This window comes from Talpa occidentalis, unplaced genomic scaffold, assembly GCF_014898055.3.
Source record: "Talpa occidentalis isolate TD23 unplaced genomic scaffold, MPIMG_talOcc4v2.1 talOcc4.3, whole genome shotgun sequence".
NCBI lineage: Eukaryota > Metazoa > Chordata > Mammalia > Eulipotyphla > Talpidae > Talpa > Talpa occidentalis.
Genome location: NW_023603184.1, coordinates 29951388 through 29976712, shown reverse-complemented (window position 1 = coordinate 29976712; position 25325 = coordinate 29951388). Strand labels below are relative to the sequence as shown.

Genomic DNA, 25325 nt, shown 5'->3' with positions numbered 1-25325 from the left:
ACTCCTTATATATAACGACCACATTTCTCACACACACCCAACCAACCAAGATACTCTCCTGACATATGCAAAATCCGTCACATTCACTCTTGTCCACACACCCTCAATCATTGGGACTTATTCCCCATGCTCAGTCTCTGTCACATTCTTCACACGCCACCATTACCACAAGCCCATCACACACAATTATCGAGACACATCTCCAGTCCTCAATCACTGTCACACACTGCTTTTCACACAATCATGGTCACCATCTGTACTCTTAAAACAGGATCTCTACTCTCCTACAAATTGAGTGAAGACGACTACAGCTCTATTTTTCACACATGCTCTCACATACTGCATTTTTCATCTACACAGTCATTCACAAGCCCTGACACACACAATTATGGTCACACTGTGTCTACTGTCTTTTCCCACTCCCACTTGACACCGACTTACTTCCACGCCCTTTCTGGCGCACACAAACACACCCTCCCCCCCACACCCTCCCCGTCCAGGGATTGGAGGGGCTCCTTCGCGGGGGTCTGGGCCCTGGGTCAGCTTCAGAATCTCAGCCCGGGCCCGCGCGGCCCCGCCCGGCCCCGCCCCCTCATGCATATGCAGCGCCCCAGCCTCGCAGCCCGGCCCCCAGACGGCCATTTGTAGCAGCGCTGGAGGCTGCGCTCGGCAGGCGCTGCGGGGCCGTGTAGAGGAGCGCGACCCCCGGCCGCAGCCGCCCCCGGCCCCCGCGGTCGCCAGGCTTCGTCGCGCGTCGGGCGGGACCCGGCCAGCCCCGGCGCCGCGCTGCCGCGCGCCCCGGCCGCCCCGGCAGCTCCCGGCCCGCGGGACCCCCGCCCGGCCGCTCGCCCGCAGCCCGCCGGCCGCGCACGTCTCCCGAGCCGGGCCTAGGGCGGGCGGCGGCTCGGCGTGGCCGGGCCGGGCTCGGCGGCGTCCCCATGGCCGCGGCGGGGTGGCGGGACGGCTCCGGGCAGGAGAAGTACCGGCTCGTGGTGGTCGGCGGGGGCGGCGTGGGCAAGTCGGCGCTCACCATCCAGTTCATCCAGGTGCCTGGGCGGGCCTGCCGGGGGCGCCGGGGCGGCGGCGGGCGGGGGTCGGGCTACCTGTGGCGGGGCGGCCGGCCACCCCGCCCCGGAGGCGCCGCGCGGGCCGGGGGCGCGCCGGGGGCGCACCGGGGGCGCACCGGGGGCGCCGCGGGGCTCCGCGCTGCTGCCCGGCGGCGTCGCGCTCCTGCCCGCGGGGCGCCCGGCTCGCGTCCCCGGAGTCGGGCTTCTCAGGAATGTGGCCGGAGGGCGGAGCACGCCGGGTGGGAAGCGCAGATCCACCTTATCGCTCCGGCCGGCGGCCGAGCCCTCGGGAGAGGCTGCGCCGCAGCGCCGGGCTTCCTGCCCCGAGGGCCTGGGTGTCTGGCCCGCGCTGGAGCCCCCGGCTCGAGGTTTGCAGCCGCCCCGGCCTCCCCGCGCTGCCGGGGCCGCCGCGGTGCCAACTTGGCCGCCCGTCCGCGTGGTCTGCGGGCTCCTGCGCGCACGCAGAGCCAGGGGTGCCCGCGCGGAGCCGTGCGTTCTCTTTGTGTGTGTGTGTGTGCTTTGCTTTTAAGTGATCGCTTAGGTAATGTGTCCGGGTGGGAGTGTGTGATGATACCCCAGGGAAATGTTGGCTTCGAGGAAGTTAAGAATGTTCTCCAATAAGGTTGACACCATTTCCTAGGAATTCCTGGTGCCTTCCTGCTGCTCGCTGTGCCAAGGTGAAGTTTGGAATGGGCCAGGCTAGGAGATGACCGACCTAGGCAGACGTTGTGAAGTGTGTTCTTATTACCCTCACTCCAGCCCCCAACCTTCCTGGCTGCTGAAGGCTTGGAAAGTCAGGGGTTTGGTAAGGGAGGTGGAATTCTTCGTTCTTTGGATTTACGCTTGATAAGAGGGTTGAGTGAGCCTTTGGGGGGGGGTTTAAAAAAAGAAACCCAGATATTTTTCTGTTTTTGTCAACCTGAAAGGTGTGGCATATGTTGGAAAGAGAAAGAAGGTACCCCCTTTTAATAGGTAACAAAGACATTGTTAGTGTATCAGGAGTACTCTTAAGATGCTTTGGTGAAATATTTATTTCTGGCTTCCGTTCTACCCATTTGGTAGCAACTGGGATACTTGAAGGACTTATTTCATTTCACTTGACCTATATAGCGACATTAAAATACAGAGTACTGAAACATGCATGTGGTTGTTAGCTTGCATATTGACTAAGTGAGCAATAATTGCTGTTACAGTATTTCAGGGGATTAAAAACTGCTGCTAAAACCTTTGTCTCCAGGAAGAGAAGGTGTTTATATAATGAGCATTTACAGTATGCTCATTAGTGGGTTAAAAAAATCACACTGCCTAAGAGGTGAGATTAGTTTAAGTTAAGCAGGCTGCAGAATCAAGGATGCTGTCATGTTGCTATTTCCTTAGAACCAGTAGAAGCTTTTACTGATGACAAAGGCAAACAATTTATAGCTAACTCTTCGGAGACTTGTAGTTAGTATGGAGGTGAGGAGTGAAAGATTGATCCTGGGTTCCAGGTAATAAAGTTTCTGAAAGGTTTAAGTCACAACTACTTTATTTTTTTCAGGAAGAGGAGCCATCTGAATGTATTTGAATCTCTAAGTTAAGATTTTGGAACTTTTTTTTAGGAAATAATACTAGAAACCACTAAGATAACAGTAATTGCTTTCTTCCCAATGACTTGCTAGAATTCCCTTGTTAATAGTTTATGAGTAGTATTTTATGAGTAGTACTGTATGTATTACGTGCTCTAGATGATATAAAGAAGTAAATGAGGCACGTATACATATAAATATGGAGAGGTGTGAGTTTTGAGTCATGACATTTGAGTACCTACACTACTGTCATTTATTGGCTGTGAGAACATTGCCAAAAAAGATTTATCTTCTGATCCTCAGTTTTCTCTTCAGTAAAGTGGGAATGGTCATGCATTCTTTATAACCCTTTAAATTGTGGGAATGTTCTTAGATTAGTATCTGTCATGTAATTGCAGTTTATGATGGCTACTATTATGTGGGTATATGTAAAGCTCTGTGATACATTTCAATGTACACGTAGTTCAGACTCAGGAAAAGATTTATAAATATGTACTGGTTGTAGATTTGGTGGTGGGAGAGACGACATACCATATATGAGAATGGGCAGTCTTATGCCAACCTGAGGCAGGCAAGTGAGGCAGTGGCATGGGCAGCTGGTTTGGGGCTACTGAAAGGTTCTGACTTTAGGAGATTTTGTGGGGAGGCAGGGTCCAGACCATCTGGATGGAAGCTAAGATCTGCCACTTGTTGCTTGTATAATCTTAGGCAAATTAAAGCTCTGGGTAACTCAGCTTTCCCCATCTGTAAACTGGGGAAATACAAAGTGCCATATAGTGTTGCTGTGGAAGTTAAGTGAATTAACATATATCAAGGGCTTAGAATGAATGTCCACTGCATAGTAAGGCTATAGACATCATTGTTGTCATTATTATACTAATCTTAGATTATAGCGTGAAAGTTACTATTTATCATCTACATTTAATTGAGCTATTTATTGTCTGACTCCTGGGAAATTAAAATTCATTCTGCTGTGATTGTCTAGCAGTAGTAATTGGAAGGAGAGGAGATGGAAGAGGCATAATCATCTTAACAAGTGGAAGTCAGTTCGCAGTGTAGATCAGGGTGGCACAAATTGGTTTTATTTATTAAGACTACTAAAATGATACCGTTTTTATAGTGTTAAGTAGTATATATTTTTCTATTATGTGATCTTGAGAAGAAAAAAACTAAATTTTGGAATGGTGAACTTAAAAGCAATGTTGCTGGGCCTCTCCTGGTGGCGCAGGTGGTTGAGCGCAGCACTGTGAAGCTGTCTGCAGCCTCTGCAGCGTGGGTTCGATCCCGGCGGGCTAGAGAGAATCCCATGCGGCACGGCAGACCGCTCCTGTCTCGCCCACTGCTCCCCTCAGCAGTGTATTTCAGTAGATCTGCCTGTTCTGCTCCTCTCTCTGTCTCTGGTGAATTCTCTCACCCTCTGGCTCATCTGGCCTGTACCCTGGTTCTTGTATGCATGAATAAATAAATCTTAAAAAAAAAAAAAAAGTAACGTTGCCTTTAGCCCTAATTTTCTTTAGTCTTAAATTTCTTGAGGCCTTCCAGGCCTATAACTAGGAGATTACAGTATGAATTACTTCACTGAGGTGCCTTTTTCTCTTTAAAAGTAACATAACATCATAAAAAAAACCATGGTAAAATATAAGATATTTTGTTATTAAAAGTATGTATGTGTACATCACCTACTTGTTTCTGTTCCTAGTTTCTTGGAAAACATTTTAAGTTATTGTTAATTGGAACACCTAAATGTTAAATAAACTCTCATTAGGAAACGAATGTAAGGTTTTGTAAGTTGAAATGAAAACAAATTGGCTATCTGACTTCTAGCTCTCTCCACTCAGGTGACACTGGGGAATATTTAATATTTCTTAATCTCTTCAAGGTTTTAGTTTCTTCTCCATGATATGTTGGAATTGAGTGAACAAGTCTGCACTTTTCTAATTCTAGGTTCTTTTTTATTCATCTTTTGTGTTCTTTTGTGTATCTTTGGTTAACTTTCTTAGGTTCTCCAAGCCTCAGTTTCCCCCATATGAAAAGGAAGACTAATAACAGTCCCCTTTGGGTTTTGGGGGGCAAATAAAACAATACATGCATGTCATTCAGCACAGTGCCATCTACAGAGTAAGTCAGTAATAATAGTTACTTGGTTTTATTTGTGTATTGCTCCTGTTACTTCTGTACCTTTTTCCTCCGAACCAAAATTTATAACTTACTCATTTTTCCTTGACACATAAATCTGGTCTGTTATTCATTCTAAATATTCAACCCATCCCCTTCCCACCTCAGAGTCATACTCGCCTTTTCACTTCTGTGTGGTGATTCATATTGATTTCATTTAAAGTTTGGGAAACTTCTTTCAATTGGAATTTGATTAGGAAATAATGGAATAATCATTGGGGTTTTGGGTAAATGTTGTATCTGGCAACTCTGGAGAAGAGGTAATACATATTTTACAGAATAAAAAAGAGGAATTTCCCAGCTTCTTTGTTTAGCATCCTGCCTTTTTAATTCATCAGTTTCTCAAATATTGAGCTATGTAGTGGGAGCTCATTTCTCATTTATTGAGTATTAGTCACTTTTAACAACCTGTTAGTCTGGACCTAATTCAGATAATTGCTTTTTATCCAGAGTTTGTCTTGCTAAGTGCCTTTTGTGATTGCCTTTTCCTGCGGGAGAGATACTAGAAGAGATCTGGAGACTCATGTATTTGTGTTAATAGTTAATTGATCCATGTGTGAAGTTTCTAAGTTTAGATTTCTGAATTGTTTTGTTGCTTTGTTGCTCCAAACTGAAGACTCCTCCTGCAATTAGAAATCACTTTAAAATGACTTTTATCTGTGAATTAGAAACAATACTGTAGTTATCTTTAATGTGCAAATTACTAGTTTACATTTTCACAATAATTTACAAATGAATTCTTGGCATTGAAAAATAAGACACCTCCCCTAGAAGTGGGACACAGCTACAGATTTCCTAATTTTGGTAACAATTGAATTAATTTCCCTGGCAATCCCTAACTAACAAATGTTTGGCAGTCAAGGAAGATCTTTCTCATTAAGGATGATTGCTTTTGTCAAAGGAGAAGCAGAAGGAAATTCTGACTTAGGGCGCCTTAAAATTCTCTCTCTCTCACGTGTGTGTGTGTGTGTGTGTGTGTGTGTCTGTCTGTCTTAGGTTGGGAAAGTTGCAGTATCTAGTGGGGACTTTTCTGTTGAGTAGGTCAAAAATCTTGTTTTCCCTTTATATAATACCAATACCATTGGAAGCAAAGTGATGATGGGTTGGCATATTCTCATATGGGATTTTAAATTCATTTGTATTGCTGAAATATCTTGGGTCTTTCCTTAGCTTTGAAATGAAAGTAGTTTGTTTAATACCATTGGGAAAATAAACTGGTAACTTTACATGTGGGGGAGGGGTTGGGAAAAAGATTTTCTTAGAGCAGTATGTTTCAGTTTTTTAAAGGTTTGGTTTTATTATTTATTTATTTATAAATATTTATTTATGCATACAAGTGCTGGGGTACAGACCAGATGTGTGGGTGTGTGTGTGTGTGTGTGTGAAAGGATTCACCAGAGACAGAGTGGGGAGCAGAACAGGCAGATTGACTGAAATACATTGCTGAGGGGAGCAGCGGGCGAGTCAGGGAGGTCTGCTGTGCCATGTGGGTCGCTCCTTGGCCGGGGATCGAACTCGTGCTGCAGTGACTGCGAACAGCTTCATAGGTTGAGTCTTAACCCCTTGTGCCACCAGAGAGGCCCAAAGGTTCGTTTTTATTTTATTTATTTATTTTTTTAAAGATTGATTTATTTATTCAAGCACTGGGTACAGTCAGAAGCGCGGGAGGGTGAGAGAATTCACCAGAGCCAGAGTGGGGAGCAGAGCAGGCAGCAGAGCAGGCAGAAAGACCGAAGTACACTGCTGAGGGGAGCAGCGGGTGGCAGGAGAGGTCTGCGCGCCAGGTGGGACCCTCCTCCGGTGGCTGGGGAGCAGCTGGGGATCGAACCCGCGCTGCAGAGGCCGCGGGCAGCTTCGTAACCCCGCACTCAACAGCTGCGCCACCCGGGATGCCCCCAAAGATTCGCTTTTAAATAAAAATTGATCTCATAAAATTGAAACAGATTTCGTTATGTGAACATTTACTACTTTTTTTTTTTTTTTTTGGTGAGGAAAAGTAGGAGTGCCTCTAGGGTATTAATACTCTATGCTCTTATTAACAAAGTAATAATGAGCAAAGGACTTTCACTTGGCCTGTAGACAACATAGAGTTAATTGTAATTGAATCTTCCTGAAAGGCCTTGATCTTGAATTACTTTGGGTAGAGCCTCTGAGTCTGTTTGGGATTGAAACTTAGTTTAAAGTAATGTCCTTGGCAGGCCTTTGATTTATTTTGTTTCACAAAGAAAAATATCTCAGGTTTTCTTCATTGTCTGAGAAAAATGTATCTCAAAGATTTATATATTGTCATATTTTCTGTGTGGTTTTGAAATAGCAAAGAAATATAAGACTCTAAAATTGTGCTACTCAGGACATAATTAGATTGAATTCCTTGATGCCTTGTGAATTATATTTTTAGTGTTTCATAAAAGCCATGTGACTGTTTATTGGTTACATAGCATCACATAGCAACAAATCATTGTTTAATTATAAAATATTAGAATCAGCATTTGTATATATTAGATTAATATTACTTATCAGAAACTTATCTTGTCACCTCACATGATGATTTTGTTCCCAGGAAAAAGAGTTTGTATATAAGTAATTATTCAGTACTAGAAATTTGAATGTAATGTCAAAAAGGCATCTGATGTTGCCTTTTTTTTTTCAAACTCTACCCAGATTTCCTAAATGCTAACTTTTTGCTTTATTCCCTCCTGTCTACCCTATGTGTGTACTTTTTTCTGGATCATTTGAGTGTAAATTAAAGACAGTGCCGCTTATTTTAAATAGCTCCATGTATATCTCCTTTAAAAAAGGCGTTTGCTTACATAAGTATATAACCAAAATCAGAAATTAACATCAATATTTTATTTAACTTGCAGCACTTTTTCAGTTTACCAATAGTCTTAGTAATGCTCTATGCGAAAGAAAATCTCAGATTATGCAATATATTCTGTTTCTGTATCCTTGATTTATAATAATTCTTTAGTCTTTGTGTCTTATGACAATAACATTTTTGAAGAGTACATGTTAATTGTTTATTTTTTAAAGATTTATTTATTTATGCATACAAGATGCAGGCCAGAGGTCTGAGAGGATTCACAAGAGATAGAGTGGGGAGCAGAACAGGCAGAGCTACTGAAATACACTGCTGAGGGGAGCAGCGGGCAAGACAGGAGAGGTTTGCTTTGCCTTGTGGGTTAGCTCCCTGGTCGGGGATCAAACTCATGCTGTGGATAGCTTCATAGTGCTGCGACCAGGGAGGCCCCATTTTGGATTTGTCTGTTTCTTTATAATTAGATTCAGGTCATGGTTTGGGAGGGCAGGAATAATACAGAAATATGGTGTGTTCTCTGTGTGTTGTATAAGGAGACATAAGGTGGATATTGATTTGACTATTTGCTTTTTTTAAATTTATTTTTAATTTAAAAAAAATATTTATTTTTTATTTTTGCAAGAACTGGGGTATAGGCCGGAGGCATGGGAGGGTGAGAGGATTCACCAGAGACAGAGTGGGGAACAGAACAGGCAGGCGGACTGAGGGTAGCAGCAGGCGAGGCAGGAGAGGTCTGCTGCTCCATGTGGGTATCTCCCTGGCCAGCCAGGAATCGAAACCGTGCTGCAAAGGCTGCAGACAGCTTCACAGCACTGCGCTCAACCCGCTGCGCCACTAGGGAGGCTGCTGCTTTTTTTTTTTTTTTAAAGATTTATTTATTTATGCATACAAGAACTGGGGTACAGGCCAGAGGTGTGGGGGGTGAGAGGATTCACCAGAGACAGAGTGGGAAACAGAACAGGCAGATTGACCAAAGTACACTGCTGAGCGGAGCAGCAGGTGAGTCAGGAGAGGTGAGGTCTACTGCACCATGTGGGCAGCTCTCTGGCCAGGGATGGAACTCGTGCTACAGTGGCTGCGGATAGCTTCATAGATTGCGTCTCAACCCCTTGTGCCACCAGGGAGCCCCCCTGTATGTGCTACTTTTTTACTTAGTAATCCCAAATCCAGGAATTTACCCAAAAGATAGACTTACACATGCATGAAGTGATAGCATTGTTTGTAATTACAAAAATTAGGAACAATCTATAGGAGAGGAGACTGTTTGAATAAAATTTGGCACATTCTCCCAGAGGAGCATAATGCAGTTGTAAACAGATCTTAATGAAGTGATTTGGCTCAGTGAAAAATAAAAAGTGTATAGTATGTATTCCACATGATCTTCTGTTTAAGAAAGAAGGGGAAATAAGAAAATATACCTACTTGAGGTGTGGAGTCATCTTTGGTGAATGCCACTTTAACCCTCCAGTAATGGCCTTGAGTAGGCACGGTGTCCTGAATTTTTTTGGTCATTGCAGTGATCTTGACCAGAAGATGAGAAAATGCTTGAAGAAAGAGTACATGGAAAAGAGGACCAAGAGTGGGGAGCATGGCAATGCAATGTGAACAGACTTTTTAATCCTGCAGAGGAATCTGAACCATTGATTATCTTTTCAATGGATGCCTTGACTGAGAGATGACCTAAAGCCTCTTGGTAGATGAGCGACCTATCTCTCTCATTTGGTCTCCAGAATCCTTTGGAAAGTGACCCATTGAAATGAAACCATGAGAAGTATGGAAGCCTGTTTTGCATATATGTTGAGCAGAGCCTTTCCTACTCTCCTTTACTAACGCGAAACCTGACTCCTAACATGTTTCTTGTCGTTGTCTACCACCACACAGCTTTCAAACAACTTATCTCCCTCAATAAAATAAATGGCTTTAAAAAGAAAAAGAAAACATATGTATTTGCTTGTTGGGGAAAACAACACAGGAAGGGTAAAATGGAGATTAATGAGGTTAGTTACCTACCTGTAGGGGGTGGTTGAGGATTCCATGGAAGGTTTGGAACCAGGTTAATGTTTCACATAACACATTATGTAAACAGCAAACACACAAATAAAATCCAGAAGGGGGAAAAAAAAAAACCACCCTAAGGTGGAGTACAAACCTATAAATGATCTGAACCTCAATTCAAATGAATAACTGACCACACTGAAGTGGGGGTTGGGGGTGGAATTTTAAAAAACAACTGATTTGAATAACTTTAGAAGCTGGCATTGGACTATGTCCTCAGATAAAGACAAAAAGAGCTCAAAACAAGTCCGTTGAACTAACAGCTTTTCTATGGAGTAAGGAGTCACTGGCACAGATTTGCAATTTTGAAGCTTTTTTTTTTTTTTGTTCTAGGATTAAGCAAATAAGTGAATGTATTGTAGAAATGGAGTGAAGTTTCTCACTGGTGAAGGGAACTACAAATGTGTAAAAGTGAAAGGATGAACTGAAGTTAAGTAATGCTTGACTGGAATTGAAAATAATGGTATAAACTTAGGGTTTTAAAAGTATGCATGTGTGGAAACACAAGTACACAACTATATACACCCCCCCCCCCCCCCCCCCCCCCCCCCGTAACTGCTGAGAATGCCTGGTATGTGGTTAGCACTGAGAACACCTAGTGCCAGTTCTAGGTTTCTAAAAACCACTCTCCACTAAAGGAACTCTAGAGAAATACCTGGTCACAGCTCTCTGGTAGGGAAAATAGAAGATGAGCTTGGAGCATCTTGTAGTGACAGAAAGTAAAGAAATGCTCTCAGAAAAATGAAATGATGATGGAATGTCAAGGAGAGAGAAGCAAGGTAGGAGAACTCCAATAAAAATAAAATAAGGCAGCGCCTCCCTGGTGGCACAAGGGGTTAAGCACAGCGCTGTGAAGCTATCTGAAGCCACTATAGCAAGGGTTTGATCCCTGGCCAGGGAGCTACCCACATGGCGCAGCAGCAGACCTCTCCTGTCTCATCCGCTGCTCCCCTAAGCAGTGTGTTTCAGTCAGTCTGCCTGTTTTGTTCCCCACTCTGGTGAGTCCTCTCACTCCCCCAGCACCTCTAGCCTGTACCCCAGTTCTTGTATGCATAAATAAATCTTAAAAAAATAAGGTAAATAAAAATAAAGGAGGAAGGAAAAGTCTTCCCTAAGGTAGAATTCTAAATAGAAGAAATGGTGGAATTAGAAAATCTCCATTTGGCAATCATACCAATTGATTTAAGTAAGAATCATTAATGGATTGAGTGAAAGTTTGAGTAGTTGGGCATTAACATCTCAAAGTATTTGCCCATAGGATTTTAATTATCAAAGGGAAAATAACCACAGGGGAGAAACCTGGCTGACATCACTGTGACCAGGAGATCCAAGTTAAAATCTCAGTTGTCCCTACAAGATCTGCTCGTCATAATCACCTAGTTACTGAGGGAAATTAAGCCTAAAGGAGCAACCAAGTCGAGGCAAAAGGGTGATCAATTTTACTGTTTAAGGAGCGAATTTCTGCTTAATTTTGTAGACAGATGTCTCTTCAGGGAAGGTTAATAAATTAAGGTACAATAATAGAGATATTGACTATGAGCTTCAGCATAATAACCTGCCTTTGAACTGGTTTTTTTTTTTTTTTGCTATATAATTTTTTGTGTGTTTTCGCTTATGTTCCTATTTGGATTTACCTGAAAATTATTCATATTCTTAAACTCATTAGAATATCAGAATAATATTTTATTCCCATTTTACAGAAAATGAGAAATTTCAGTTTTGTCTGCTTTGTTTCCATCCACCCCTTTAATAAATTTAGTGTCTTTATTTAAAGCAACTAAAGGTGTATGTTTCAAAAACATTGTTTTTTTGTCTTTTCTGTTATTATAATTAAAATAGTGAGTAATAGTGGTACCCTCTCCCCATTAAGGGTTATTGCTTTTACGTGCCATTTCTATCATTCTAACTGTTTTTAGTGCTTACAACAACCCTCAGTAAGTTTATATTTTGAACTGTGATTTACAGAACACTTTCAAGTACTTTTTACTAAAAAGATGTCTAAGACTATATTTACCTTTGCATAACTGGTGATTTGACTGTTTATGAAATTTCTTGGTCTCAACATTTTTTTTTAAGATTTATTTATTTATGCATACAAGAACTTGGGTACAGGCCAGAGGTGTGGGGGGTGAGAGAATTCACCAGAGACAGTGGGAACAGAATAGGCAGACTGACTGACACACTGCTGAGAGGAGCAGAAGGCGAGACAGGAGAGGTCTGCTGTGCCATGTGGGTAGCTCCCTGGCCTGGAATTGAACTTGTGCTGCAGTGGCTACGGATAGCTTCATAGGTGGCGTCTTAACCCTTGCGCCCCCAGGGAGGCCCTGGTCTCAACATTTTTGAATCAAAACTTTAGTGGCTTTATCTTCCATGTCTTTATCTTGGCCTCAAGTTTGTAGGAATAATTTGTTTTCTATTTGTGTACCATACACCATCTTTTAGTTCTGTAAGACTGGTTTTTCATTGCTCCCTTTGATATGAAATCTTGCCCCTTTTTATTCTTAATAATTAGTAGTTTCAGTTTGAATATGCTTTTAATTTTTAAGTACTTTAAATTTGGGGAGGAATTGAATGGATCCTTTTATAGATTTCTGGCTTTGTTGGGTTATAGTCAAAGAGTATGACCTATAAATTGTGTTTTGGAACATTAAAATTTTTTAATAGCCAAATATACCCTTTTTTTAAAAAATTTATTAATTTATTTATTTATACAAGCACTGGGTACAGTCAGAAGCGCGGGAGGGTGAGAGAATTTACCAGAGCCAGAGGGGGAACAGAGCAGGCAGAAGGACCAAAGTACACTGCTGAGGGGAGCAGTGGGCGGCAGGAGAGGTCTGCGCGCTATTTGGGACCCTCCTCCGGTGGCCGGGGAGCAGCCGGGGATCGAACTGGCGCTGCAGAGGCTGTGGGCAGTTTCGCAACCCAGCTCTCAATGGCTGTGCCACTGGGGAGGCCCTACCCTTGTTTTTTGTAAATATTCCAAGAACATGAATGAAGAATGAGTATTTGTAACTTAAAAGGTGCAGAATTTTATACAAGCCTATTATAGTGGAACTTGTTGATTATTTTATTAAATCTTATGTATTGTTCTTTTTTCCTTGCCTACTTAGCCCATGGTACTGAAATATGTTTTGTTAAATTTCCCATGAAGAGTGTGTATTTAAATTTTTCTTGCATTTCTAATCTTGCTGCTTTATTATTTGGTATATAAAATCTTACGATGATTTCATCTTTCTATCTTTATTTATAGTGGAGTAAGTCTTGCAGAAAGTGTTACCTTGAATTTCATCTTGTGATATTTTTGTTGTCATTTCTTTTTCCTTTTGGTATCAGTTTACTTCACTTGTATTTTACATTTTGTAAGTAGTACGTAATGTGATCTTAAAAATTAAGTCAGAGTCTATCTTTTAGTTGGGGAATTCAACCCATTTACATTTATTGTATGATTTGGTTATGTACTTGTGAAATAATTAAAATAATTTGTTTTTATTCTTTTCATCCTTTTTATATTTTATAGTCTTTTTAACCTTTATTTATGCACTCTTAATTAAGTCTTTTTAAAAATCACTTTATATTTTCTGCATTGAGAATGTAAAAGTAGAGATATTTTAAAAGTTGTTTCTGAGGAATTTACTGTGGTTGCCTTTGTCATTGCCATTAGTACTCTATGAAATTAAACACCACAGCTGTCATGTTTTTGGTTTTTAAATTTTTTTTTTTTTTTTTTTTTTTTTACTTATTTATACAAGCACTGGGTACAGTCAGAAGTGCGGGAGGGTGAGAGAATTCACCGAGCCAGAGCGGGGAGCAGAGCAGGCAGAAGGACCAAAGCACACTGCTGAGGGGAGCAGCGGGCGGCAGGAGAGGTCTGCGCGCCATGTGGGACCCTCCTCCGGTGGCCAGGGAGCAGCCGGGGATCGAACCGGCGCCGCAGAGGCCGCGGGCAGCTTCGCAACCCAGCGCTCAACCGCTGCGCCACCGGGGAGGCCCTGTTTTTGGTTTTTAAAAAGATGCTCTAGACCTGGAGAAATTCACACTACTTGTCTGAGAAAAGGCAGCATGAAGTAGTGTAAAGAATCCTTGTGAGCCAAGACAATGTAGGTCTTGGCTCAGCCACTCTATGACTGTGTCTTTGAACAAGACAGCCATTCTGTGTCTGGTTCTCTTTGGCATTATTATTTTAAAGCCTGTAAGCTCTAGATTGCTCACAAGTAAAACAAGTATGTCAGTGGAGAATTTTAGAATTGGAATATTTTGGCTGAATGTCTGCCCTGTAGTTGTATTTGTACATTTTCCTCTTCATATTTAGATCTTGAGAGCCATAGACTAGGAATATCTTTGTTACATAGAAGTAAGCTCATAGCAAAATATCTGTTAATATTTATTAATAGCTAATATTACATCTTGAACAGGATATTGTAAATAGTTGAAGAAAAAAGTTTTAAGATGAGTTGTATCCATTATGGTTCCATAGCAGCTAGTTTCTCAAGAGGACAGAGATCTGAATTGGCTTTCATTTTGGATTTCAGAGTTTCTTTGTAATTGAAAGATTATATATGACATATACAGATTTGAATTTGAGTTTTAGCAGTTGATGCATGACATTCAATATTATGTTCAATAATTTTTGGAGAAGATAGACCTATTTTAATTTCTCTTTGGAAATTCTGATTCAGGAAATGTCAAATAGGCTAAGAGTAAGGTCTTAAAGATTTATTGCTTTTGTCTTATTTCCTGGTGGGTTTTCTCTTAAAACCTTGTGTTTGGTTAAATGATGACATGTGGTTGAGATTACAACAGTCAGCAGTTTGTTAGCTGAAAGGAAGAAAATAGTGAGAAGTGGACGAGTTGAACTGCAAAGAAAGATTTGAGATAGATATGCCATTAATGTTTCAGAAATCTTTTGGAAAGGATGTGTGACTGTTAAATTTGTAGTTTTGTTTCTTTTGTCTCCAAAATTATATGTCAGCTAAGTAAAGTAGGGGAATGTACCTTACATATATGTGTATGTGCATGTGTGCAAGCACACACAGGCATGTCTTTTAAATTGAGGAAGGAGTGGAATTAATACTAGAGGATTTGTGTGTTTTGGGAGTCAAAAAAATGGAGATAAAATATAAAACAAAGGTTAATTTATTGTCAGACTTAAATGAATGGTTATAACAGAATGCCTTAACATTATATGATTTTATTATTTTTAGATACTGATGTAGAATTTGCATGCCACCAACTTGGTTTTAATTAGCTACTTTTTAATCATCAAAGTACTTAATAGGAATTCTTTTTAAAATTTCATATAACCGCTGCAATGCTTTATGGTAGAACATTTTTCTTAGTTCAAAGTTAAGGATGGGGAAGGATTTTTTTAAGGTTGTGTATTAATAATTCAGACTTCATAAGATGTTGATCTTGGATTTCCTCTTTATCACAGTGAAGATTGAGAGGTTCTTTTTAGCAGGTATTAAAATAGTATAGAAACTTTGTCTTCTGTTATAATATTAGATAGTGATTTTCAGATTTTAATTTTGCATTTATAGACATAGTCTGATGTTTTAATTTTTCTTCTTCCTCAAATCATTGCGAATTATGCTAGATTTCTGTATAGCATACAGTTTCAGGGAGGAAGCATTCATTGGCTGAGCTGATTAGTCAAATGAAGTTGTCTGACATGGGTTACTTTAGTTTGTGGTTTTAGATGAACAGTACATAGTACACAGCTGTTGCTCCAACAGCTTTGTTCCAGCTGTCTTACTGGCCTGTCACAAAATACCCCACATTCCTTTTTTTTTTTTTAAAATAAATGGAACCCCTTGTAATAGTCTATACTTTATTACTTAAAGTGAATCCTAGTAGTTACTTCAATGGTTTCTCTTCACTTTAATACATATGAATAGCTATTTATATAGAATACTGCCTAAATGGATTATTAATGGTAACTAAACCTTGTTTTCTAATTTTTTGTTGAGTTAAAGATGCGATTGTGAACTATACAAGGGAGTAGTTAACATTGAAAAAGACACTAAAATTATTTAAATAATCTACACAAATAAGTAGTTGGCATCTGAATAATTACATCTTGTAATTTCTTATTTTAACTTTGAGTTTTTGTTAATAAGTTACCATGGCTGTAAAATGAAAAGAACTTACATAGGTAATTTTAGTTTATGTTTTTGATAAGGTGGTTGGACTTCAGTTCATTTTCCTAGCTTATACAGTAACTGAATTGGAATATAATGGGTTTCAAGTTTTGTTTTTTAATAAGGAACAGGGACTTATGAGGAGTACTTGGAATTAGTATGTACACATACATGTGTAAATACATATATAGATAGAGCATAAGCTAATGAGCCTTTTTTGTTAGGCGCCATACTAAAAGTTTTAGAAGCATTGCTGTATTTACTCTTTATTGTTTATTATTTCTTATTTACAGATATGGAAACAGGCCCAGAGGGTAAGTAAGTTGCTCAAAATCCTACAATAATGGCTGAGATGGGACTTAAATCCATATTTTCTGATTACTAAGTCCAAAAGGACTCTTGCCTTCTCCAAATAAATCACTTTACATTTGAAGACTTACCTTAATGAACTTTTCTGAGGGTTTCTTTCTTTCTTTCTTTTTTTTTTAAATCATCATGTTATTGAAGTTATTGAAGCATTTTTCCCTGAGTTGAAATCAGAAGAGCTGGGCTTGAATAAGGAGTGAAGAAATCCTCTTCTGCCTCCTTGTCCGTCTCCTTCCCATCATATATATGCTGCATTGGAGACTGCTTTTCCCCCACCAGGCAATCCCAAAGACATGTGCCCTATACCTGTTAGAAATTCCCATACTCAGACACAGCTTGATCACATTTAGTCACTGTATAAAATGTACACTTGTGACCCTGAAGCTGTATCTTTCCCCATGTATGTCATTTGCTCTTAGTCATCTTTCTAGATGTGACTCAGTCTTTGTCTCGGCAAAGCTTTTTCTGAGGGACTGTCCAGTGTGGACGAGCTGCTTCACTCGCGTACTTCCCACATATCCTGCGCATTATTTTTCTGAACACTTTGAGAATATGTTGTAAAAGTAATGCCCTTTTAGTGTTTCCTAAAGAACACAAAAGCGGGAGTCTTTTGTAAAACCTTAGTATAGTTACCAAAATCAGGAAATTATCATCTAACTTAATCACATTTCACCAGTTGTTTCAATAATGTCTTTGGTAATGAAAGAAAAAAAATGTTTATTTCCCCCCAGGAGCGCATGTTGTACTTATTTTTCTTAAAATTATTTGTAAAATATCCCACAATTTGGGCTTGTCTGATGTTTTCTTATTATTGGAATCAAATTATGTAGTATTGGCAAAAATATCAGAAAAGTCTTTCTCTGGGACATCACATTAAGGAGGCACATGTTTATTTACCCATTACAGATGATGTGAAATCTGATCACTAGGTTAACCACTGAAAAATTATCACTGTTTCCTTTGTGATTAATAAATATCTTGTGAGCTACTAAGGCCAGGTTAGTAAGTTTATAAGGTGTAGTTACTTTTGAGGTTGTTGTGTCTCTTTCCTCAATGCTTCTGTTTTAACTTTTGTCTCTCTTATTACACTGTTCTCTAAAGTTTGCATTTTGTGACATGATATTTTTTTTTCTAATGTGCTCAAAGAACTCTTGCAACATACTGTTATTTAGGGTCAAAAGCCCCCAGTTCCTACATTTGTTTTCAGTAAAAGGATCTATGCTTAACTGGGCTTTAGTTTGTTCATATATAAAATGAAGGGATTAAATCCAAGATCTTTTCTGATCGATTCTAATGTCCTGTGACACGAGTTAAAAAATATTAGGTTGTTATATCTACTTTGACCTTTCTCCTAAGGTTTTTGAGAGTTGTCTTTATACTTTTTCTTGTATAATATATAAATGGCTCATTGGCTTATAAATGTTATTGGTTATTGGCTTATAAATGTTAACATGTAAGTGTCTCATTGGTTTAGCTTGTGATAGAACTCTTCATACTTTTACTGGTGCCATGATATTCCTCACACCTATGTAATGCCATTTTCCAAGCTGAAAGAAAAAGAGGTATTTTCTTTTGGTAGGGAGAGGGAAAGGATGGGGGTTTCTTTCCTACAGCAGAATATCCATAAATAAATCCTGTCATTTCTTGGGTTTTTCTAAATTGTTTATGGCAAAAAGGAAAGGATTGGGAAAAAAATTTTTTTTTCAGTGGTATTTATCACCTTTAAAAACCTGCCATCTCTATAATTTCTTTCAGATGGTTCAATTATTATATCTTAATTTCTAAAAAGTGAGTGATCTTAAGTCACAGGAATTAGGAACAAATTATTTACTTGCAGAAGTTATTTCATCATAAATAGGCTGAAAGAGTCAGTGTAATTTCAACATTTTACTACTTTTTAAGTTCTGTGATAAAAGTATTAGGTTATCTAACTCATTTTAAAAAATTGATTTGGCACATTTTAACTTTTTAAAATAATTTTTAAGAATTTAAAAAATTGGCATTTGCTTTTTATGATGTTCTCAGAAACCTTTTGTATGCATTGTTTCATTTTATACAGGTAATACATCTTTATGAGCATAAAGCAACTTGATGTCATGTTTATTATTATTTTTATCCTATAGGTGGAAATGGAGGCTTGGAAAGAAGTGTTTACCCAAGTTCCTATAGCAAGTAACTGATGACACTCATATTTAAGTTTTCCTGATTCTTGAATATAGTGATGTTCTTTTTTTTTTTAAAGATTTATTTATTTATTTATTTATTTATACAAGCACTGGGTACAGTCAGAAGTGCTGGAGGATGGAAGAATTCACCAGAGCCAGAGCAGGGAACAGAACAGGCAGACTGAGGAAATGCACTGCTGAGGGGAGCAGTGGGCGCAGTAGGAGAGGTCTGTGCCCCATGTGGGACCCTTGCCGGTGGCTGGGGATCAAACCGGCGCTGCAGAGGCTGCGGGTAGCTTTGCAGCCCAGCGCTCAACTGCTGGGCCACCAGGGGAGGCCCTGTAGTGATGTTCTTACCCAGACTGTGAATGTTAAATTGGAACAAAAATGCCAATACTTAATGGATTTTTAATGCCATTTAATGAATTAAATTCTATTCTGTGATAAATCTGGGAGGAACACTGAATAGGGAGGAGACAAGAGGGAGAAATGAGTTTTCTTCAGAAGCACACTTGACTGCTTGACATGTAATCTACTAAAACTGCTGATGATGGCACTGATGAAAGCTAGCATGGGGTCAAAGATGACTGATGGCATCCTTTCTTTAAAAGGTATCTTAAGAAATCTGAGGTATACATTCTACAGATACCACTGTTAAATAAATGTCTGAGACGGACACCAAATTTAGGTTTGGTTACTTCTTGGGAAGAAGGGACGAGGGGGAGGAATAGAAAAATGATTTTCAAGGCACATGAAGGGAATTTCATATTGTTAATATTCTATTTCCTAAGGTGCGAGGTGGGTATACATATTCTTAATATTTTTTATTCATAAAATTTTCTGAGATAGTTTATAGTTAATTAAGGACAGAATACTCTAAATTGATTATGTATTCAAATGGAAACTTGCAGCTTTTCATGTGGTGTTTACGGTATTATGACTTGGTTGATAAGACAAGTGTGTTCTTAAGGGGTTTCCCTTCAGGATGGGCAGTTATTTTTTTTCCTGTTCAAACAACAAATAAAACTTGAGCAAAATTCTTATTACAGTAAAAAGTTCATATTTGAGTTTGTGAGTAAAATTGTTTTGTGTGAATATGTGTATAAACATGTGCTGTGATTTGCTTTTGAAATTACTGTATGCAATTTCTGAAGATTTCTCCAAAGCACAGTATCTGGTTTCATCTTGGTGGTTACAGGAACTGGTGATTAATTTTACCTTAGATTTCCTGTGTGAAGAAATGATGCTTTAACTTTTCCCAGCACAAAATTATTAACATTTTTGTAGGTGTAGAAAATGAATATTGTCTTACTTCTTATTGTGGTTTTAGGTGGGTGTGAATAAAGATTTAAGAAATCTAGAATGTCAAATAGTAGACCTGTGCTTTGTGCTATACTGTTGATATTTTTGCTCATGAAATTTACTCAGCTATAAAATAGATAACTTTTCAAGTGACAACAATTTTCATCAAGAGTTGGATTTCTTTTTTCCTTTTTTGGGGGTAGGATTAGGATTATTTAAAAATATGCTTCCTTTTTGGTGTTCTTGTGAATGAGAGGGATCTTATTACCAAGTGAGGATGATATGGTGGTAGTTCATCTAAAGGCTGTGCTTTTATTTGGCTACTGCTTTTGGAGGAATAGGATGGTGTAGAGAAAAGTTCTTCTAGAAAGAATGTCAAAAGCACATACACTTAAATATTGCTAATTCCCTCCATAAAGAAATAAATGAAAACATGATTTCAGGGCATATAGATTTATGGGGGGAGGGATAATTTTTATATCTCTGTTATCTCCATGTTGATGTGTTTAGGTTTTTTCTTTTTTTTTTTTTAATTCAGCTTGAGATCTACTTGGTTCTTGAATTTTCTGTTGAGATTTGCATATTTTCATATTTTGTTCAGAGCCTCTGGATTTCACATGATCTGTTCTAGCTGATTCTGATACTGCTCTGGCAGGACAAGGGAAGGTGCCGATGCTGTTGCTTCACCCTCCTTTGAAACCTAAGGGGAGCTGCACTCCTTATTACTGCTGGGACAAAGGAGAAGCCCAGGCCCCCCACGTGATCTCCGTTAAGCTGTTGGGAAAGAGGTTCAATACTGGCCAGTGGAGATGAACCTCCTGTCTTCCTACTTGGCTGTCTGACTCCATACCACTGGGGTGTTGGGGCATCTCTTCACAGCCGTGCGAGTCGTGGCATTCTGGGATCCCCACTGGGCCTTTGCGGGTGGGACTGAGGGTGGGGCCACAGTTTTTTCTGTGCTTGGCTGCTCAATTGTCTAAACGTTCCATCTTTCTGGACTGTTCTTTTCCTGGTCTGTTAGCCTGAAGGAACACACTTTTGTTATTGTTTGTATGTGTGTGTGTGTTGGCATTTCCTGGCTGCTAACTTTTCCAGCTCTACTTCTTGGATAGATGAGGTAGAAAGAACCCAAGCAACTGACCACAGTGTTGTTCCTTGGGTTCCAAAGCATTAGCCCATTTGCCTTCTGCTGAACTTTCAGATTCTTATATATAATGTCAAGTAATTTTATTTCTGTGTGGTAGGGAAGTATGTTCACTTCCATCCTCCCCGAAGGAAAAGTCCTTCAGAGTTTTTGTTGTTATGGTAAGGAATGTTGTAGTTAATGTTTTCCACCTAAGTTTTTAATTTACTTTTATTTCTCTTGATTTTATTAGCTCAGAAAAATGAATTTGTATTTTTTTTTAAAGATTAATTTATTTATGCATATGGGGTTCAGGCCAGAGGTGCCTGGGGGTGGGGTGGTGGAGAGGATTCACCAGAGACAGAGCAGGGCACAGAATAGGCAGATCGACCGAAGTACACTGCCGAGGGGAGCAGTGGGCGAGTCAGGCAAGGTCTGCTGCGCAATGTGGGTTGCTCAAGGCTGCGTCTTAACCCCTTGCGCCACCAGGGAGGCCCTGAATTTGTATTTTTATGTTTCTTTATTCACATTGCAAATCATTATGTCATTCAACTTAATGATTTCAGTTCTGTACCTACTGAGTTTGTGATCCTTTGCTGCAGCTATGTGAAGGCATGTATCATTCCTATTTTATTTATTTATTTTTTCAAACCAGTCATCTTTTTATTGAGTTATTTCTCAATTAAGATAGGAAACGACTGGGATGCCAGGCAAAGGTCATCGTCAGGAATGCAGAAGCTCTTTTCAGTGATACTTGAGAGCGGCTGCTGTTTGAGTTCCTTGTGTGAGTGGTGGTGGTAGTTAAAAAACTTGTAGGGTGCCAGCACCATAGAAACTCCCACCACATTTCCTTTATTCATGTTGTTTACTTGTTGTACTACCAGTAGTAAGCTCTTTGAAATGCTCCAGCTCCAGCAGTGCCTTTCGGGATGTAATTCCGCATCAATGTACAGCTTGGCAGCTCCCCTAGCTTGACATCCAAGAGTCTCCTCTCCTTCAGTGGTATAGCCGACACCATCTTGGAGTCCTGGGTATTATTCCTACTTTAAACCAGAAGAGTAGTCAGGGAGGAGGTCTGGGTGTAGAGACAGATTTGGGACTCAAAAGTGATTACATGATTGAAGGTAATTTGTGTAGATGAGACTTTAAACATGTTCAGGAGGGTCAACCTGCTTCAAAATCAAGTCTTGAAGGCTACCACTGAAAAGAAGGCAGGACGAAGAAAAGGAACAAGATAATCAAAGATGATGATCAAACTAGAGACAAAAATCATGTTGTGTATTACAGAAACCAAGAGAAGAGAGTTTCAAGAATGACTGAGTTTTTTTAGCAGAGTTATGTTTTAGATTGGTAATTAGTCTAAGGGTGAACATTGTTAGATTGCATTTAGCAATGAATGGTTTATAGAGGGCAGTATAAGTGAGGTAGTGGGAATAGAAGCCTGACTACATTGGTCAGAAGAATACTGATGGAAGAGAAAGAAGAAAGGTAAAAACTGGGGGTTCATGAATATGTGACTAAATTAAAAAAAAAGTTTCTTGTTTATATGTTGAGGAAAAAGAGTTGTATGATAGAGAAGATATTAGAGAAGGGGTAATTGATAGCAAAGGCCTTTGAGAAGGTAGGAAGAGATTGAATCTAAAACTCAAACTGAAGGGTGAAAAACTGGACAGGAATAAATTTCTTTCCCTTCTAGAGGGTGGAAAGGATATTTGGAAGGGTGTGATTATGTGTGCAGGAGACTTGAGAAGCAAAGGAGAAGTTAATGGGGGACTCAGGTAGATGTAGGAGACAAAATAATGTAGTTGTACATAGATGATTTCAGTTTATCCAAATCAGTGACTTCATAAGTTACATTAAGGCATATCACAATTGCATATATTTAAAGTAATTTGCTGATACAAACAATTTTTTAAAAGAAAAATTTTATTTATTTTGTGTACAAGAACTGGGGTGTAGGCCATTGGTGTGCATGTGCACGCGTGCGTGTGGGTGTGTGAGAGAAAGAGAGAGAGGGTGAGAGGATTCACCAGAGACAGAGTGGGGAGCAGAACAGGTGGATGGACTGAAATACACTGCTGAGGGGAGCAGTGGGTGAGACAGGAGAGGTCTGCTGAGGCATGTGGGTCAGCTCCCTGGTGTAGGATTGAACTCAAGCTGCAGAGTCTGTGGATAGCTTCACTGTCCTGAGACTTAACCCTTTGTGCCACCTGGGGGGCCCATGATATAAACAATTCTTCTTTTTTTTTTTTAATATTTTTTAAAGATTTATTGATTGATTGATTGATTGATTTATACATACATGCATACAAGCACTGTCAGAAGCGCGGGAGGGTGAGAGAATTCACCAGAGCCAGAGCGGGGAGCAGAGCAGGCAGAAGGACCGAAGTACACTGCTGAGGGGAGCAGCAGGCGGCAGGAGAGGTCTGCGCGCCATGTGGGACCCTCCTCTGGTGGCCGGGGAGCAGCCGGGGATCGAACCGGCGCTGCAGAGGCTGCGGGCAGCTTCGCAAACCAGCGCTCAACCGCTTGCGCCACCGGGGAGGCCCAGATATAAACAATTCTTATATCTTAAAAGAAAGTTGGCAATAGGGTGAGCAGACAATCAAAAAACAAATACTATAAACATTTGAAATTATTATCCCTTGGAAGAAAAATAAACCATTTAAAATTATCATTTGACAAAGCCAACCTATTATAGGAAAAATTATGGCCATGTAGGTACTCTCAGATTGCTATTAAAATTGTAAATCAGCGGCTGAGTTAAGTCTTCATTTCATAGGTTTTGTAGCTAATTTTCAGAAAGTCTCCTAATTTGCTAATTATGCGAAGATTTATTTACAAAATATTGTGACGATGCTACTTATAAAAATTTGGAAATAGCCTATGTCATCAATAGTAAAGAGGTTAATAATTTCTCTGCAATTAAGATTAATTTAAAAAGACAACTTGACAAGGAGGAAAAGCTCATTAAATGGGAGGAAAGCAGATTATAAAACCAAATATACAATCTAGTACATACTTATTGATACATTGTATGTGCACAGGGAAAAATGATTCAAATTGCCCTGAGAGTAAACCTTTACAAATTGCTGGAGTGATTTTGCATTTTGTTTTTTTTTTTTTCCCTCTTTGTGTTTCTTCACTGAACATATAATGTATTCTAGCAAGAAAGAATTTTCAAAACTTGTAACTGTATTAAGGGAATAAAGTTGGTATAGCTTTTTAGAGTATAAATGGATATTATTTATCAATAGCTTTGCCTTGTCCTTTGACTTGATAAGTGCACCTCCAGGGATTTTTACTAAGGAAATGAGTAGGAATCATAAACATCTTTATACAAAGATATTTATCATGATTTGTAATAATGACATGCTGTAACTGTCCTAAGTAGGTCAATGGTTCATGGCTCTGGTGGGTCCAGTGCAGATCAATGCAGCCTATACTAAATGTAGAGATGATGGTAACGATGCAGGGAGTTGCTTATAGTATAAATTACATAGAGTATAAAATGATATATTAAATTTTGTCCTCATTTTCACCCTTCAAATAATAGACAAAACAATGGGAAAAAGAGTACCAAATATTGTATTATTTTTCTTTATACTTTTAATAAACTTTCTACCATGCTCATTTTATAATTGGAAAAAATTATAAATTTGCTAATTGGTTCAAAACAATACATCAAATTGTTTGGTTTGCATTGTTATGAGTTCCAGGGAAGTTTGAGTTCTTAGCTTTATCTTTGGATTGTTTTCCCGATATGATTTGTGGTTCTTTTGCCTACTTATCTATTAGCCTCTTACTTGAAAAAAGCCTTTACATGTCCTTTTGTATTTATGCCAATAAGTTTCTCTATTGTAGGGTAAAGCACCTAAGACTACAAATCAAGATTTCTTCTGTCAGAACTCAGCAGAAGATAATTTCTCTTAAATATCTGATATGCATGTCTTCCCCCCTCTTCCACTCCCCTTACCAGATTTTCTTATATCTTCTCTTTTTTTAAAAGATTTATTTATTTATTCATTCATTCATTCATTCATTCATTCAGTCAGTCAGTCATACAAGCACTGGGTATAGTCAGAAGCGCGGGAGGGTGAGAGAATTCACCAGAGCCAGAGCGGGGAGCAGAACAGGCAGAAGGACCGAAGTACACTGCTGAGGGGAGCAGCAGGCAGCAGGAGAGGTCTGCGCGCCATGCGGGACCCTCCTCTGGTGGCCGGGGAGCAGCCGGGGATCGAACCGGCAATGCAGAGGCTGCGGGCAGCTTCGCAACCCAGCGCTCAACCGCTGCGCCACTGAGGAGGCCCATTATATCTTCTTTTGTAAGGAATCTAATTTTTGGCTTTCTGTTTTTCTCAAGAGTGAGATTTTTTAGAATTGATTGAAAACTGAGTGGAATACTTTGAAAATTTAATTAAAAATGTGAAAATTTTACCTTATATATGAAGATGTAAGCAATACAAAGAAATGTAAAATAAAAAGTAATAGTTTTTTACTTTCTCTTCATTCTATTCCTGTTTACTTTTCATTCTCTAGTAGTGTTTTAATA

At 39.6% G+C, this 25325-nt stretch overlaps 1 protein-coding gene across 2 annotated transcripts in view; it reads left to right on the top strand.

Annotated features, from left to right (window-relative positions):
• Nucleotides 1-632: 632 nt before the first annotated feature.
• RRAS2 (RAS related 2) overlaps nucleotides 633-25325 on the top strand; it is a 75066-nt gene continuing 50373 nt past the window's right edge. For both annotated transcript variants that reach the window (XR_008553478.1, XM_037522701.1), the window contains exon 1: nucleotides 633-1046. Coding sequence is in view for 1 of the 2 variants with exons in the window: in XM_037522701.1 (XP_037378598.1) it covers nucleotides 939-1046 (108 nt within the window). In the remaining variant the exon portion in view is untranslated. The remainder of the gene's footprint in view (nucleotides 1047-25325) is intronic.